This window comes from Pongo abelii, chromosome 19, assembly GCF_028885655.2.
Source record: "Pongo abelii isolate AG06213 chromosome 19, NHGRI_mPonAbe1-v2.0_pri, whole genome shotgun sequence".
NCBI lineage: Eukaryota > Metazoa > Chordata > Mammalia > Primates > Hominidae > Pongo > Pongo abelii.
The window spans coordinates 4,305,893-4,323,630 of NC_072004.2; the positions used below are offsets into that span (position 1 = coordinate 4,305,893).

General features: G+C 56.1%; 1 protein-coding gene across 2 annotated transcripts in view; it reads left to right on the plus strand.

Annotated features, from left to right (window-relative positions):
• Positions 1-17,738, plus strand: part of SPNS2 (SPNS lysolipid transporter 2, sphingosine-1-phosphate) — a 40,405-nt gene that overhangs the window by 8,901 nt on the left and 13,766 nt on the right. For both annotated transcript variants that reach the window (XR_008515246.2, XM_009251154.4), the window contains exons 2-3: positions 5,716-5,781; positions 17,597-17,733. Coding sequence is in view for 1 of the 2 variants with exons in the window: in XM_009251154.4 (XP_009249429.2) it covers positions 5,716-5,781; positions 17,597-17,733 (203 nt within the window). In the remaining variant the exon portion in view is untranslated. The remainder of the gene's footprint in view (positions 1-5,715; positions 5,782-17,596; positions 17,734-17,738) is intronic.

Here is a 17,738-nt window from a genome sequence, read left to right on the forward strand (position 1 = left end):
GACTGTGCTTGGGGAAAGCAGGGGGTACGTGGGGACAAGCTTGAGTGCCAGGTGCCCTGTCTGGGCTGCCTAGGAAGGAAGAGACCTCGGGATCACGCTGTTGGCATCTTGCATTTGAGGCTGGCCTGAGCCGAGGGCTCTTGAGGTCCGTGTGGATTTCCTCTTACACCTTGGCCTTTCGAGGATTCTGTGAGGTCAGCAGATTGGGCCTGGCTGGAGGAGGGAGGAGGCGGCCAGGAGTCCTGGAATCGGGGCTTGACTCCTCTCAGGGCTACTGAAGAACCAGCAGCGATGGGGAATCACTGTGAGTGTCTGGGGCAAGCTGTTGAGTAAGTCAGGGCCAGAGTCCATCCAGTTCTGGGGGTGCCCTTAAGGTTATAGGCACCATTTCACCAAGAGCCTCAGAGGAGAGAGGCAGGTGTCCTGGTAGATGCGACCTTGGATCTGGGCCCTAGAGGTGAGGCAGGTCTTAATGGCTAGAAAGGGATAGCCCAGGAAGAGGCACAGTTGTGGCCAGGGCTGGGAGGCCTACAGCCTGTGATGTGTGATTCCAGGGAGCTCAGAGCAGCCCAGCCAGTGGTTTCCAATCACCCGGGCGGTGCGTTTATAGAGTCTTGGGTCCCACATCTAGAAAGGGTGACTCTGCAGATTTGGGGAGGGCCCCAGGAAGCTGTATTTTAATAAGCACCTTCCCTAAAGGTGATTGGGATTCTCAGGCAGGTTTGGGGATCTTCCCAGTCTCTGCATTTACACAGGAAGGAATAGGGGTCTAGGGAGGTGAAAAGTCATGGCTAGCGGCTTTCCCCTTTGCCTGGAGTCAGGGGCTGTATGTGTGTGCGGTGGGCACTGTGGTTGGGAGAAGAGCTGGCTTAGGGCCAGACCGTGGAGGCCTCAAATGCTAGAATTCTGGGCGGCAATGGGGCTGCTAAGTGTGAGTGGGCAGCCGTACCCACTGGGCCAATACTCGTAGAACAGCGCCTGGCACAAAGTAATTGGTGGATACATGTCAATATGTGCATTGTCGTTGTTGTTATTGGTACCATTACTGAGCCAGGGGTCTGGGCCAGTGGATCTTGAAGGACTGATGGATGACTCTGAGGCCAGAGGTGACCAGTGGGCCGCAGCGTTAGCTCCTTGAGTCCAGGAACTGTCTTGTGGTCTCTAGAGGCCCAGGCCAGGACCTAGAACTCAGTAGGAGATTCATAAGAGCTTGTGAGAGCAGGCAGCAGGAGGGATGCCGGCCGGCCGGTAGGGGCTGGAGGCAGGGAGTCCAGGGAGGAGGCTGGACGATAAAGCAGATGGGGAATCACCGGGGCCCATTCATGAGGCGGAGGGAGCCAAAGGGGTATCCTGGCTGACTCCCAGGGTCCTGCAGTGTCCTACAGGGTCCGCTCAGGAAATGGGGACCCAGTGGTGAGCTGAGGAATCAGTCAGGAGGCTGGGAAACAGAGATGAGAGCGTCCGGGGGTTGAGACTCCAGGAGGTGGTTGGTTTCAGAGGAGGAAAGGAGGTGAGAATATTGACTTGGGAAGGGAAAGAACTCTCCAGAACTACTTAGCTGAGTGTGGTGGTGCACGCCTGTGGTCCCAGCTACTCGGGAGGCTGAGGCTGGAGCCCAAAAGGCTGAGGCTGCAGTGAGCTGTGATTGTGCCACTGCACTTTAGCCTGGGTCAGAGAGCAAGACCCTGTCTCAAAACAACAAATACTGTCACCTGTGAAAGGAGGAGAGGAACAGCTGGCAGAGGGGACAAGTCAGAGCTGTTCTCACCACCAGGGTGAGGGAGGTGTGGGTGTGTTTGTGGGCTGCTGTGCAGGAGCCAGAAGCCAGGGAGAGGCTGAGTGCACCAGCCCAAGCCCAGGACTGACCCAGCACAGCCTCCCTGCCTGGCGAGAGAGACAGTTGGCCCAGAGTAGGGGACGTTGGCCTCAGACAAGAGGTGAGACCTCCCGGGGCTTGGGAGGTACATAATTGTTGTCAATGGATGTTGTTCCAGAATGTTTTCCTGGGTGATGAGGACCCTGTGGCCGGGAGACGATTCTGGCTGTGGATTTGGGGTGCTGCCTGGAGAGGCCTGCATTGTGGCTGTGTTGGCTGGGGTCTGCATCTGGGGTAGGAACCCCACTTTGCATGCACGCCTGGCGGGGTGGGCTTGGCCTGAGCTGTGGGAGGCTGCTCCTGGGCGTGAGGCCCGTCCTGTGACCCACCAAACCTCAGCCTCCAGGAAAGAGGCTAAAAATAAGGCTGTGGTGAAGAAGGGAGGGGTGTGTGGGCCCAAGCCGTGCTGGAGCCCAAAGGAAAATCTGAGGCGACCCGCCGAGCTGCTGTGACACACGCTTCCCGTGCCAGCGGCCAGCGGGATCTTGCCCTCCTGTGGCTGTGGCCGCTTCCAGGCCCGGAAGAGGGAAAGCAAGCCAGAAAGGCTCAGAGCGGGTCCGACCTTGGGCCTCGCAGCCTGCAGGAAGCCCTGCTCCCCAGGAAGGTTCTCTCTGGTCTTTTTCCTGGAGCTTGGCCTTGGACCCAAGACTGGGCACTGGGGAGTCGTGGGATGGGGCCAGGCCATGTTATCCAAAGCTTCCTGTGTCCTGGGAACTGCCCAGGACTTCCCAGAGACCTTAGACGCCCATCTGGATGTGGAGGAATGTTCTCCCTCTACCAGAAGCTCTATGTGGTAGGAAGTCAGGGGAAGGCTTCCTGGAGGCAGAGGCAAATCCTGGACCTTGAAGTCATCGGATGGGGAAGTGTGCAGCTGGATGGCTGGATACTGCAGGGAGGAAGCGAGAGTGCTTTGATTTGCCGTGGACAGAGGATGTCGTCATGATAGCTATTTTGATATGGCCTCCCTCCCAGAAATGGAACCTGCAGTTACTGCAGACCCATGTCCCTCCTCTGGACTATAGATGGGGACCCTCCTGCCTCCTCCTGACTCTGCCCATGCTCTTGTCCACCCGACACCAAAATCGTGACAGTCCCTGCTCTGGGTCCTGGAGATGACCAGCCACGGCTCCTGCCTGGCTTGTGGTCTAGTGGAGGATGAAGCCACATTCACCCACGTGTGAAGTCCCTGTGGGCCATGTGTGTGCTGGGCCCTGGAGGACACCAGCAAACCACGCAGAAGGCAGCGTGGCAGGAGAACAAGCTTTGGTTTTTGGTGATAGACCTGGTTTCAGATCTCACCTCCAAAACAGAATGTACTGTGTGACAAATTACTTCATGTCTCAGAGCCTTGCTTTCTTCCTATATAAAATGGGATGAGAATCATAAATACCAGCACAGATAGTGAGGACAGCATCTGCACCATCTTCAAAACCTCACGCAGTTCCTTGGAACTTAGCGGGAAGCAGTAACTAGCGGCTCTCAGCTTAGCAGGAGCTCATAGCTGTGCTTCTGTGTGCATTCCCTATAGAACCCACTCATCCTGGTAGGCCCAGCGCTAAAACGAGTTTGGACGGGGGATAGTGGGGGCAACTAACTTATTGAGGGTGGTGGGAGGGGAGCAAGCAGGGGAGATACTCCAGAACAGGAGGCATCTGAACTGGCCTTGAAGAAATGGCAGGAGTGAGCCTGGTTGACGGAGTTGTACCAGAATAGAAGAGGAAGTGTGCGGAGTCAGGAGGCCATGAGTAGCTTGGGGTGGCTAGTGGAGGGGTGGTGTCCTGAGAAGTGAGGCCGGAGGGCGGGGCTGGCAGGGCCACACCTTCACCCTGTGGTCTAGTGAAGGGTCTGGATACAGAGGAGCCCCAGATGACAGTGACTGCCACAGAGGGATGGGATCAAACCCACACGTCGGGAAGGGGAACAGAGTCCTGACCCAGAAAGGAATGGGTTGTGGGGCTGTGAGCCTCTGGGGCTGGGTCGGGGCATCTCAGAGGTCCCTCTTGCTGGCTCTGCCATCCACAGGCCTAGGATTGGCCCCGGCTTCTACCTTCAAAGCAAAGCCACAGCCTCTGCCTTGGTTATTAAGTCATTAACTGGGCCTCACAAAGCCTCTTCATTACGGGTAATTATGGTCAATCCACTCAGGGCATTAACAAGGAGGAAGAGGGCTTCTCTGGCTGTCAGGCTGCTAGAACATCCGCCCGTCTGTCCTGCATTCTGGGAAATTGCTCAGGATTCCAACCTGGGTCTCGGAAGGGACAGTGACATTCCAGCCTCCCCACTGCTTCCACACCCCCAGTCCCAGCTGCCAGCAGGATCCTCATACGGCACCTGGAGATTCCACTTTTTCCTGCTTCCCTGTGGTGTGACTTTGAGCCCATGGCCTAACTTCCTATGCTTCAGTTTCCTTATCTGTCAGCTTGGATCCTAGTACCAGCCTCCTAGGGCTGTGTGAGGATTAAACAGGCATTTAATGCTCAGTCAGGCAAACCATCATCTGTTGAATGCTGCCATCATCATCGTCATCATGAAGAGCTCTGGAGTCCCCCAAAGGCCTCTGTCCCTGCCTGTGGGGTCCCCAAGGGCAGGGCCATCTCCTCCGCCTTCTTCCCCTGTCCCTTCTCACTGCAGATGTGCTATGGTCAGGGGGGCTCTGGCCTGTGGCCTGGGTCCTCCTGTCCTTAGAGATAATGCAGGCAGGGACCCTGAGGCCCGCGGGGGTGGGAGTTGTGCTTACTCAGGAGCCCTGGCTGAGTGCTGTGAGGGGTAGAGGGTCCAAGATCCTGCCTGTCCCCCAGAAGCCATGGCTCTGCCAGTCTGCTGGAGCTGTGGGTGGTTTCTAGGTGGTCCAGCTGCTGCCCCCACCCCGTGACGTGCAAAGCCCTAAAGTAGTTGGGCTTGGGAGCAGGTGTGGCCTCAAGAAATTCACTTCTCCCAAGAAAGCGGGCCTGGAGCCCTGTCTGCTTCCCTCTGCACCCTGGGCCTGAATCTGAAAATGGGGGGCCCGGTTATAATCCTGAGGGCAGCTAGGGTGAGAGCGTGTGTGTGTGTGTGCGCGCGCACGCGAGCGCGTGCGTGTGCACATGTGCGGGTGTGTGCGTGCGTGTGTGTATGCGCGGGTGTGTGTGCATGTGTGCGTGTGTGCGTGTGCGCGCGTGTGTGCACGTATGTGCGTGCGTGTGCATACACGCGGGTGTGTGTGCGTGTGTGTACGTGTGTGCGTGTGTGTGTGCGCGTGTGTGCGCGTGTGCACGTGTGTGCGTGCGTGTGCGGGTGTGTATGCGTGTGTGCGTGCAGGTGTGTGCAGGTGTGTTCGGGCGTGCGTGTGTGTACAGGTGTGCGTGCGTGTGCGTGTACGTGTGCGAATGTTGTGCACATGTGCAGGTGAACCAGAGTGAGTGGCTGCCCCTCCCAGGCCAGAGGGCTCCCCACAGCTTTCAGGGCCCCCGCTGCTCTCTGGGTCATGGGCTTTGTGGTCCCCCTGAGGGAGAGGCCTATGTCTGTTGCCCTGATCCACGGCCTGGGCCACAGGTAGGGAAGAGGCCCAAGCTGGCAGATAGGAGGTGTGGTTGCACATGGGGCAGAATGACCACAGAGGAGCCCTGCCCTTCCCTGCCCCTTGGGCCCTTGTGAGTGATGGGAACAGGCTGAGGACAGGAGGTCCCCGTGGAGGCAGGAGGGAAGCCTGGGAAACCTGGGCAGGGTAGAGGTCGCAGCAGAGCAGGAGCGCTGCAGATGCAGCCAGGCTGGGCCCTGCAAGGCGGGAAAGAGGCTGGGCTGGTCTGTGGGGACACCAGCCATCAGACTCGGCCAGTGAGCACCCTCTGTCTTCCCTCCAGGCGTCCTTCTGGACATCCAGCAGCACTTTGGGGTCAAGGACCGAGGCGCCGGCCTGCTGCAGTCAGGTGAGGCCCACCTCCCACCTTCCCCCCAGCCCAGGTGTTGGCGTCGTGGGTCCTGTCCTGTTGGCCGTCATCTGCCACCCAGTCTGTCTTCCCCTGTCCTGACTCCTGGAAAGAGAGTGGGCTTTGCATCCCAGTCTCACTACTGCCGCCCGTCAATGGCACTGCTTCTCTGAGCCTCTGCTGCTTTTCTTGTGTAACAAAATGAATAATACGTGCCCTGAGGGGCTATGGCAGGTAAAGGAGAGTGCAGGCAAAGGTTGCAGAGGTGACCTTTCTCTAGGTCCTGGGGCCTCATCAGGACCCAGTGATCCAGGTTCCTTCCTGAGGCTGGTGCAGGGAGCTCCTTAATTCAGTAAGTTGGGCAATGCCAACAGAGCCGTGGTGACCCTGTTTTTGTCTCCTGCCCTCCCCTACATTCCTTCCAATATCAGCAACCCTGGGAATCACCTCTTAGGTGACGAGGCAGAAAACTCCACCTAGTCAGCCCCAGAGCGGTTCCCAAGCCCAGGGTAGGCGCCTGAGAATCTGGGCCCTGGACTGGACGTGGGCCTGACGTTCCCTGCCACCCTGTCCCCTGGGGCCCAGGCTTCTGATGGGCTGCCAGAGCAGGGCCTGAGCCCCCAGGCTGCTGGAAGCTGGGCTGGGACAGTGTGGGAGGCCATTAAGCACTGTGGCAGCCCACCAGCCCCTCCCTGTGGGGAACATGCCTCCCTTGTCCCCGCCCTCCCCGTGACATGGCCCCGTGGGAGCTGGGCCCTTGGCTCCCTGGCCTTCCCACTGGCTGAGGCCATGTTGGCGATGCTCTTAGCAGCACCCCTCAGGCCTGGGCAGAGACTAAGGCCAGTGCTGCCACCCAGGGCTGGGGGCAGGAGGCCTGGTCCTGACTCTGCCCTAGTAGTGCTGTGTGGCCCCAGCCTGGGTCCTGCTTTCTCTGGGCCCTTGGCCCTGGAGTCCATCTGGCTGTGAGCCCCAGTCAGATGCAGGATGAGGTCCCCATGGTCTGCATTCCAGTCGGTGAACCCCTTCCCCTGCCTGGGCCCTCCTGGGAGGGAGGGGGTGGAGTGAGCTTGTTCTGTCCGGGAACCTGCCTGACTTGTCTAAGTGGCATTCCAGTACGCACAATCCCTCCCGAGCTCACAGAATGCCACAGCCACTCCCCCCAGCCCCCTTTCTAGCTGTCCTTACAGCCCAGATGGGGACTTTGGGGCTCAGAGAGAGGGGTTGCGATGGTTCGCAGGCTCAGGTGAGACTTGACTGTGCTAGGATGGGGCAGGGCTGTGTGGTCCAGTATCCCCTATAGGTGGCCAGGTCCCTGCCCTGGCAGACATCATGTTTTCCCAGGCCATGAGCCCAACCCTTCCCCTACCCCTTCCTGGGTCTCCCTGGCTAGGCCGGAATAAGTCTGCCTGCCCTGCCGCCTGAGACAGGTTCCTCTAGCCCTCTGGGCTGTGTGCATGCAGTGACCAGCACTTCAGCCGGGAAATGGAGTTCCAGCCACATGGGTGCATGGGAAGGAGTGGGCTGCCAGGCTGGCAAGGAAAGGGTGGGAGAAGGCCTAGCTGCCCAACCCCTGCCCTGTGTGGCCCCTGACTCACTGGGGACCTGGCCCGAGCCTCATCCCCCTCCTGGTCCCGGCCTCACTGCCTCATCTGGAGCAAGGCTCTACCCTATGCATCCTCCACTTAATGCCCACTGAGCATGGTTGGGGCCAGCACAGCCCAGGGAGGGGGCGGGAGGTACAGGGAATGGTGGGGAGGGTCACAGGCCGGGCAGGGGGTGGGGGGCTCGACTCAAGTCAGGTGTGAAGGTTCCCTGGTTCTTTCTGCGGTTCTGTCCCAGGCTGGCTTCTCGGGCTCATGAAAGAGAAGTCACTCTGTCCCTCCTCATCCCAGTGGCCTGGCTGGAGGTGGACATAGCACACACAGGCATTGTCTTGTTTCATTCTTCCAGTAACCCTACGGGCTCCGTTTGTCAGCTTCACTTACCAGATACAGGGACAAAGGCCCAAGACAGGGAAATGGCTTGCTCGAGGGCTGGCAGTGGAGAGCAGCCGGCCTGGAATAGGGACCTGGGCCTCTGCCTCTGCTGCCCACAGGCCGGGGGTGGGGGGGCCTGGATGCCTGGCATCTCAGTGTCCCCAGGGTGGGGGCCTGTGGGCCATGGTGAGAATTGCCGGCATTCTCGGGGACCCTCTAGTCTGTACACCATGGACCTCACCTGTCACCTACCCCGGTACAGCTAGGATGGCTCCCCAGGGTGCCCTCACCCCTTCGGCCACCTAAGCCAAGAAGCCAGTCGAGTAGACCATGATGTGACTCAGTGGACAACTAGGCAAGTCACATAATTGGCCTGTGTCCCAGGCACCTGTGCCTTCCCCAAGCCCGATAAGGTTGGAGCCAGGTGGAGGGCGCCAGCCAGGTGTTGGTGCTTGCCCAGATCAAAGGGCCAGGGCTGAGAGCTGGGCTGCCTGCTTATTTGTGGGCACCAGGGCTGCTGGGCCAGGAGACAAGGAGCAGGGGTGGCTGAGGGTTAGGCCTGAGCTTGCCCCTGCTGTTTCCCTCTTGGGACCAGGCACGAAAACTGCTGAGGATGAGCCCACTTTCAGCAGCCCCTTTGCAGATTAGATGGCTGCTGGTTTGGACCTGGCCCCTGGACCCCCTGCAGGAGCCATATCTCAGCCTCTCTGAAAGCCCACAGCAGAATTACAGCTCATAGGCTGGGCGCCTATGGCTCACGCCTGTCATCCCAGCACTTTGGGAGGCTGAGGCAGGTGGATCATCTGAGGTCAGGAGTTCGAGACCAGCCTGTCCAACATAGTGAAACCCCATCTCTACTAAAAATACAAAAATTAGCCAGGTGTGTTGGTGGGTGCCTGTAATCCCAGCTACTCGGGAGGCTGAGGCAGGAGAATCGCTTGAAGCCAGGAGGCGGAGATTGCAGTGAGCCGAGATCGTGCCATTGCACTCCAGCCTGGGTGACACAGTGAGACTCTATCTCACACACACACACACACACACACACACACACACAAACGCTCATAGGTTTTGCTGTTTTGGGAAATCAGGAGTCCCCATGGTCTACACCTAGAGAAGCAGCTGCCACTGAACCTACTGCCTGGCAGGCTGTGTGCTGGGCTCTGCCCAGACTCAGTTCTCACCCTCAGGTAGATTCCCTCTATCTATGGGGGCAGAAAACGTATCATCAAGTCACCACCCAGGCACAGGGGGCTGTGGGAGCCTGGGTGGACGGCAGAGAGCGTGCACCTAGCTCTGTCTGGTGGCAGGTGGAGAACACTTCCCTGAGGAAGAGACGTTTGAATGGGGCTTTGAAGGATGAGTTAGAGTTTGTAGTCAGTGTGTGAGATCGAGTAGATGTGTGAAGCCCTCCTTTCCCCTCCACGCTAGATAAAATATGCCAAGAAAACATGTTGAAATTACAAAGCTGAGCTTGACAGCTAAAGCTAGCAGGGAAATTCCCAGATGCCAGAAGCAGAAAGCTGAACTCAAAAACCGGAGTGGGAGCTAGAATTGAAGCCAAGTGACGCAGAGTGTTCAGGGACCAGATAAATGTCTTCGAAGCTTGTTAGAGTATTTTCAATATAAACATTTTTATCATGAAAAATTTTAAACAGACATAAAAAGTAGTGAGAATGGCGCAACAAACTTCCATAGAACACATCACCCAGATTCATCAAGGGAACGCCCGCCTGGCTCAGTTTCCGGGCCTGGGGTTTCTTCGTTCTAACCATGGGATGATTTCGTTTCCATCCAAGCTTCCTGATTCCAAGCTGTGTCCCCAGGCTGGTGGGTAGTTTTTCTGGTAGAGTTCCCTTTCAAGAATGGGCATTTCCCACCTGGCTCTGGCTTTATGCAGAAAGTCTGGTTCCAGCCCCTGCTCCGTACAGGCCTGGGGCTTCCACTTCCTTCCCCATAGAGGCCCCCTGTGTTTCCAGGGACGCCGGCAGAAGCAAATCCCAAACAATTCCTTAGGGAATTCTTCATGACCCAGAGCCTGCATGGGACACAGGGGACAATTTCCAATGAAGACAAACCCAAATTCGAAATTAATAGAGCAGGCCGGGCACGGTGGCTCACACGTGTAATCCCAGCACTTTGGGAGGCCGAGGCAGGTGGATCACCCGAGGTCAGCAGTTTGAGACCAGCCTGAACCAACATGGTGAACCCCATCTCTACTAAAATACATAAATTAGCTGGGCGTGGTGTGGGCGCCTGTAATCTCAGCTACTCACTCGGGAGGCTGAGGCAGGAGAATCGCTTGAACCCAAGAGGTGGAGGTTGCAGTGAGCCGAGATCACACCACTGCAGTCCAGCCTGGGTAACAAGACCAAGACTCCGTCTCAAAAAAAAAAAAAAAATTCATAGAGCACACAGTTCTCCCTCATTTTTTTGAGAGGGAGTCAGCTGACTCTGAAGATGGGAAAACAGACTCGTCGCAAAGGGACTTTAAAATTAGGTGTCTTTAATATTCAGAGCTCTAAAGGAAAGGGTAGGATTTGTAAGACAAGAACAGAACATTATGAAAAGAGAACCGGAAAATGTTTAAAAGACTAATATTCAAAAATACTAGAAGTGAAAAATATGTATTAAAATAAAAAATGGAATAATTAGGTGAGTTAATGAGTAGACTAAACCTAGTTGAAAAGAAAAGTGAATTAGAAGCTAGATCTGAGGAAATCAGCATCAATGCAACACAGGGAAGGACGAGGGAGAAGGAAGGCTGTTTGTGGTGCTGCCTGACTCGAGTGGCCTGTGGCCCATTGGCCATGGGTTGGTGTATGGGGAGAACAGAAGGAGAAGAGGCTGGACAGTGAGCAGGGTCTGACCGTGAAAGGCTTGAAGGCCAAGATAAGGCATGTAGATTTTGTCTTGGGGCAGTAGGGAGACAGAGAAGGTTTTGGAGCAGGGCAGTCCATGTAAAATGTGTGTCTCAGGCTGGGCGCGGTGGCTCACGCCTGTAATCCCAGCACTTTGGGAGGCCGAGGCGGGCGGATCATGAGGTCAGGAGATTAAGACCATCCTGACTAACATGGTGAAACCCCGTCTCTGCTAAAAATACAAAAAATTAGCCAGGTGTGGTGGCGGGCATCTGTAATCCCAGCTACTCGGGAGGCTGAGGCACAATCGCTTGAACCTGGGAGGCCGAGGTTGCAGTGAGCTGAGATTGCACCACTGTGCTCCAGCCTGGGCAACAGAGCGAGACTCCATCTCAAAAAAAAAAAAAAGATGTGTGTCTCAGGATATTCATTCTGGGACCAAGTGTGGGAAGCGGCAGCAGAGGAAGCTGAAGGCTACTTAGGGCCGGGGTTTGTAGGCTCACTAGGAAGTGCCAGGATGGGGATGGGGGAACGGAGGGAGAGTGGGGACAGAGGAAGAGCCAGCTCAGACCGAAACCAGACAGTGCCTCTGTTTTGGGGGTAAGTCTCCTTCTGGCCGTTCTCCCCTACCCTCTTTGGCCAGCCCAGCGACTCCTGCTTCAGCAGACTTGGGTTCTGCAGGCACAACCAGGCAGCCCCTGCGGCTGTTCCCCAAAGCCCTCCTTTTCAAGGGGTAGCCCCAAAACCTCACTCACCCTGAGGCCTGAGAGGCCAACACAGGGTTTACATCCTGAGTAGGGGATCACGGAGCAGGTGTTCCCATCCTTCCACGGGGAAGTCTGAGTGTGGTGAGCTTTCAGGCGCTGACGGGGCAATCTGTCCTGAGCGTTCTCCGTCAGCTTGGCCAGCCCAGGCCACCCCTTGGATGGCAGAGCCTGGCCCCTGCCCCACCCATGCCTGCCTGAGCACCCTCCCTGCCCACAGGATGTGGAGGATGGCGGGTCTTCTCCAAATAACAGATCGGCCATGTAAAAATAGCCGTGGTTCAGCCCAGGCCAAGGCAAGGGCTGAATGCAGGCTCCAAGGCCACAGAGTGGGGGCTCAGGGCTCCCCCAAGCTCAGACTTGCCCTTTCCTGCTCCAAAACTGCCTTCTGGGGTCATGCGGGCCATGTGTGCCATGGGGATGGCTCCCCTGACCATGGACAGGGGTCCTGGGGCTGCCCACCAGGACACCGAGTGCCCGTCGGGGTTCTGAGCTCTGGGCTGCCGTGAGAGGTGGACGGCACTGGCTTTCTGACGGCCTCCTGCCAGCCCAGCGAGGAGAAGGGAGTGAGGCCCTGGCCCAAGACCCTGAGGCGGGCGGGCTGCTCTGACTCCTCCCTCCCTGCTGTCCCGGCCCTGCCCGCTCGGCCCTGGCTCCCTGCCCTGCCTCTCCATTGTCCTAGACCTGTGGGCTCAGCACACGTGAGCTGAGCGAGGGCTTCCCCACACCCTCCACAGGATGTCCCTGCGGGAACTGCTGGGAAAGCCGCCCCTACCAAAACCAGGGGTGGGGCTGCCAGTCTGCCCAGAAAGCTCTCCTCAAACAAACAAAGACCACGGGATTGAGGGGTGGTGGGCAGTGGAAGCTTCTAGCTTGGAGGCCCAGCCCAGGCTGGTCTTTATTCTCAGCAGAGTTGCCTGCTGGCCTCTGTGTCCCCATCGGACACAGTTCACATGGGCAAGGCTTCGCCTTTCCTGTCCCTTCTGCCAGGAACATTCTCTCAGCCCCCTCCCCGTCCCTACCCTGATTGCGTTCAGGCCCCTCCATGGCCTGTGACCTCCAGGGGGCCAGGCGGGGTCCCCCCTCCTGTCTGTCCTGAGCAGAGAGAGGGCGGCAGTGATGGATCCCACCTCCCTCCTGACTCTGGACTGCCGTGTCCCAGGGGAAGACACTGAGGGGCAGGCAGGTCCAGACTGTGCCTTCCTAATTTGGTCTGTCATCTCGGGCAACTTCCTCCACCTCTTGGGGCCTCAGTGACCTCAGCTGTTAGATGGGGATGGACGTGGGGAGGATCAGGTGAGCTAAGGGCACGTAGGTGCTTGGGCAAGTTCAGCAGGCTGGGGCCGGTGGGTGGGGACAGGGCGTGCCAGCTTCTGCCAGGAGTCCACCTGCAGTCCTGGGGGCTTGTGCCCATCTGAGTGAGCAGCCAGAAACCAGTGAGGGGTTGAAAGAGCTAGGAAGGGCCTATGCTTCCTGCTCCACTGTGGGCAAGAGGGGACAATGGAGCATGATGGCCGGGGTCTGGCGAAGGTCTGGGTCACGTCCCTCCAGCTCTTCTTTACCCCCCCGGGAGGGGGCTTTTTCAAGGGTCCCACCATGGTGTTGGGGAGCGGGGTGGAGAGAGCGCACTGTGGTTCTCTGTCACCTTCTAAACACCAAACCCTGTCCTGGTCTTTAGCCCCATCCTCCCTCCACAGCCTCATCTCTCGCTGCTTCCTCTTCAGCATCCTCAGGCCGTGGCCTGACCTGTCTCCTTGCTGTCCTCCACAGGCCCTGAACTTTCCCTGACCTTGGGAACATCAGCTGGGACCCTCCCCCTTCCCAGCATGGCAGTCTGGGCAGTGATTTAGAGCAAGGACTCTGGAGTCTGCCAAACTGGGGTTTAAATTCTGGCTCAGCCGCACACTAGCTGTGTGACATCACTGATTTTGGCCTCCATTGTCTCCTCTGTAAAATGAAGAGAACAGAACAAATGAGATCATCTGTGCATATGTCAAGGCTGCATCCTGGGCCTTGCCTATAATAAGTGCTCCATAAATAATAACTGCAGTTATTATGAACACTAAGCATCATGCCTCGTGAACCATTATACGACATTGCTGATAAGATCTGAAGTTTATATTTCAGTGTATATTCTTGATGTTAAGTATTATCGTAGCAGTTAACTCCTATGCGTGCTTCAGTGCCCAGCTTTGACACCACCACCTCCAGGAAGCCTCTCTTCATTATCCTGGCAGGATCTGGAGCTCCTTGGTGGTTCCCCAGCATAGGTTGTCCTTTAAACAAAGCAACCTATGAACAGGATCTGCCCCTGGCCAGACAGGGGGCAACTTCTCTTCTCATTCTTTCTGTCCACTTCCCACCTAGCACAGACAGGCACAGAGAGAACAATTCCTCCTCCTCTCCCTAACATGTGTCAGTCCTGATGCAACTGGAAATCTCCCTCCTGCCACATTCTGATCTGATCTCAGGCAGGTCCTTGGAGGCAGGCCCAGCAGGAAAAATTCTTTTTCTAAATGTGAGGCAATAATTTCTGCGTTGACTAATTTAAACAAGGGCCCAGTGTTGACCAAGGCCGGCCTGCTCTGGGCAGGGTGTGGCATTAAGCACCTTGCACGTGCTATCCAGCACCCAGACCCACCCTGGAGAGCTGCTATTTTTATCTTCATTTTACAGACGAGGATGTTGGCATGTTGGCGCTGGCTCGGGCCAGCTCATGAGAGTCAATTGTTAACATTTCAGGAATGGTGTGTGAGCTAGTCGTAAAATACAACCATTGTTAAAAACTAAACGATATCAGCTTACAATTAAATAATTAGAAACAAGGTAATAACTACTCAAAAGTCCTCACTTCCTAATTATCTTGCTGTGTTTAAGCGTTATCTGTGTTCCTATGGTGAGTGGCGTCTATTCTATTTGTGCAGTAGAAACACTGGACAATTGCATGTTCCTGCACATCCCTTTCCAACGCCCATCAGTGACACGACGTGAGTAGCTTGAACTCAGCCAGGGCGGAGTGTTTACACCACAGAAATGAGCAAACACGGCCGGGCACGGTGGCTCACCCCTGTAATCTCAGCACTTTGGGAGGCCGAGGCAGGAGGATCACCTGAGATCAGGTGTTTGAGACCAGCCTGGCCAACAGGGCAAAACCCCGTCTCTACTAAACATACAAAAATTAGCCGGGTGTGGTGGCAGGCGCCTATAATCCCAGCTACTCGGGAGACCGAGGCAAGAGAATCACTTGAACCCGTGAAGCAGAGGTTGCAGTGAGCCGAGATGGCGCCATTGCACTCTAGCCTGGGTGACAGAGTGAAACTCCATCTCAAAAAAAAAAAAAAAAAGAAATGAGCAAACACGCCACATCGGGGCTCCCCTCACCCCTTTTTCAGAGCCAGTTAAACATTTATCAGCACACCACTGAAGGTGAGACACAGAAAGGCTGTAGCCTGACTGAGGTCACCTGCTGGGAAGGAGCAGAGGTGAATTTGAGCCCAGGGAGTGTGTCTCATGCCTGGATTTGTGCACCCGCATGCTGATTCTACCCAAGGCCTCTGGAATTAAGTGGTCTGCTCATACACCCACCACCCATGCGCGCTCACTGGCCTGTTCTTGCTGGCGTAAGAGAGGGGCAGTCACTCCTCTAGCCAGGTTCAGGGGAGCTCTGCCCGGCCCTCTCGCCTCTCTTTCACCTCTCTCTTTTCCTCCTTCCTCTCTCCCTCTTTCTCTTCTCTCAGGTCCCATCTCATCAGGGTCTCAGGCCCACGGAGGAGCAGCCAGGACCACGCACACATTCAGCCTGGCGGTCAGAGGCCAACTGGCTGCCGTGTCTGTCACTCCCAGCCTTTGTCTGGCCATCTGCCCATCAGCTGTGGGACTGCTTTCCAGGGGGAGGAATGGGGGGCCACCTCGCTGTGTGACCTAGGGTCTACCCTGCCTTGCTCTGGGCCTCTTCATCCCACCTGGGACCTCCAAGGCCCCTCCCATCACTGGCAGTGGCCTCCCTGTGGAATCTTCTAAACGTCTTGTTCTGGAAGAACAAAGCCAGGTCACAGCCTTTGCTCAACATGCCCTCATGTTTTCCTTTCTCACCCATGGAAGTCACAGTCATCACAGTGGGCTCCGGGGCCCCACCCCAGCCTCTTTCCTGCTCCTCCAACATGCTAAGTAAACTCCTGCCCCAGGGCCTAGGCACTTGCTGTTTTTGCCCCAATAATTGCATGATTTGTTTCCTTACCTCCTCCAGGTCCTGGCTGAAATATCCCCTTCTCTGACCGCTCTATTTAAAACTGTGGTGGTCGGGTGCAGTGACTCACGCCTGTAATCCCAGCACTTTGGGAGGCTGCGGCGGGTGGATCATTTGAGGTCAGGAGTTCGAGACCAGGCTGGCCAACATGGAGAAACCCCATCTCTACTAAAAATACAAAAATTATCTGGGCGTGGTGGCAGGCGCCTGTCCTCCCAGCTACTCAAGAGGCTGAGGCAGGAGAATTGCCTGAACCTGGGAGGCGGAGGTTGCAGTGAGCGGAGATCGCACCACTGCACTCCAGCTGCCTGAGCAACAGAGCAAGATGCTGTCTCACAAATAAAACACCAGCTAATTATATCAATAAATTTCTCTCAGCCAGGCGCGGTGGCTCACGCCTGTAGTCCCAGCACTTTGGGAGGCCGAGGCAGGCAGATCACCTGAGGTCAGGAGTTGGAGACCAGCCTAGCCAACATGGTGAAACCCCATCTCTACTAAAAATACAAAAATCAGCAGAGCGTGACGGTGCGTGCCTGTAATCCCAGCTACTCGTGAGGCTGAGGCAGAAGAATCACTTGAATCCAGGAGGCGGAGGTTGCAGTGAGCGGAGATTGTGCCATTGTACTCCAGCCTGGGTGATACAGTGAGACTCTGTCTCAAAAAATATAAAATTGTGGCATCCACTTGCTCTCACACACACCCTTCCAAGCTCCTGTTTCAGCCCCTCCCACCCTCTGTAGCACTTGCCACCATCTGACAAGCTGTGTTATTGATTTATTTCTTTATTGTCTATTTCTCCTCATTCGAATGAAAGCTCCATAGGGTAGGGTTTTTTGTCTCTTTTGTTGACTGATATATGCCAAACACCTAAAACGGTTCCTGGTGCATTGTAGGTACAAAAAAATTGTTGTTGTTGTTGAATGACAAGACGGTAGGATGGACAGATGGATGACAGTGTTTTCAGCCATTAGGAAAGGCCCTGCAGCGCGCTGGGAACGAGGGCAGCTGTGTGGTCTAGCAAGTGCGAAATCTGGAGTTCCAGGCCCAGTTCTGCCTGATTTGCTGTGTGACCTTGGGTAGATCCCTTCCCCTCTCTGAGCTTCTTTCCCAAGTAGAGCAAGGAGTGCAGTGTGGTAAAGTATAAGGAACACAGGCTCTGGAGTCAGACAGCTGGGGTCAGATCCCCACTGGAACATTTATTGCCTGTGGGGTCTTGGGCAAGTCACTCTCCCTCTGAGTCTGTCTCCGCATCTGTGAGGTGGGAGGGGGCTGGAAAGATACGTAATACATGAGATACAAAGATACGTGATGAGATATGGCTGGGCGCGGTGGCTCACACCTGTAATCCCAGCACTTTGGGAGGCCACAGTGAGTGGATCACTTGAGGCCTGGAGTTCAAGACCAGCCTGGCCAACATGGCAAAACCCCATCTCTACTAAAATACAAGGATTAGCCAAGTGTGGTGGCACGTGCCTGTAATGCCAGCTACTCAGGGGGCTGAGGCATAAGAATCGCTTGAACCCAGGAGATGGAGGTTGCAATGAGCCGAGATTGTGCCACGGCACTCCAGCCTGGGTGACAGAGCGAGACCCTGTCTCAAAACAATAAAAATAAAATTTTTAAAAGATATGCGAGATATGACATGGTGAGCCCCTAGCATAGTGTCTGCCATGTAGGAAGTGTTCAATAAATAGATCTTGACTCTTTTAAAAAGTATCCAAAGGGCTCACCCAAACCTGGACAAACTGGGGGAACCGGACATACACGGAAGAGGATGGCGTCATGGACTTGCCTGACCTCGTAAGGCCTTTCCCACCTTCCTGGGGTGCAGGTCGGGCTGAGGTTTCCTCTCTGGGCTGCTTCCTTGGTCCCTTTGCTCCACAGACTCTTGGCCTCGAGCCGGTGTGAAATGGGCTGGGAGGCCGAGGCGCAGGGACCTGGGCCGCCCCTCAAGCTCTCCTCTCCCTGCAGTGTTCATCTGCAGCTTCATGGTGGCTGCCCCCATCTTCGGCTACCTGGGCGACCGCTTCAACAGGAAGGTGATTCTCAGCTGCGGCATTTTCTTCTGGTCGGCCGTCACCTTCTCCAGCTCCTTCATTCCCCAGCAGGTGAG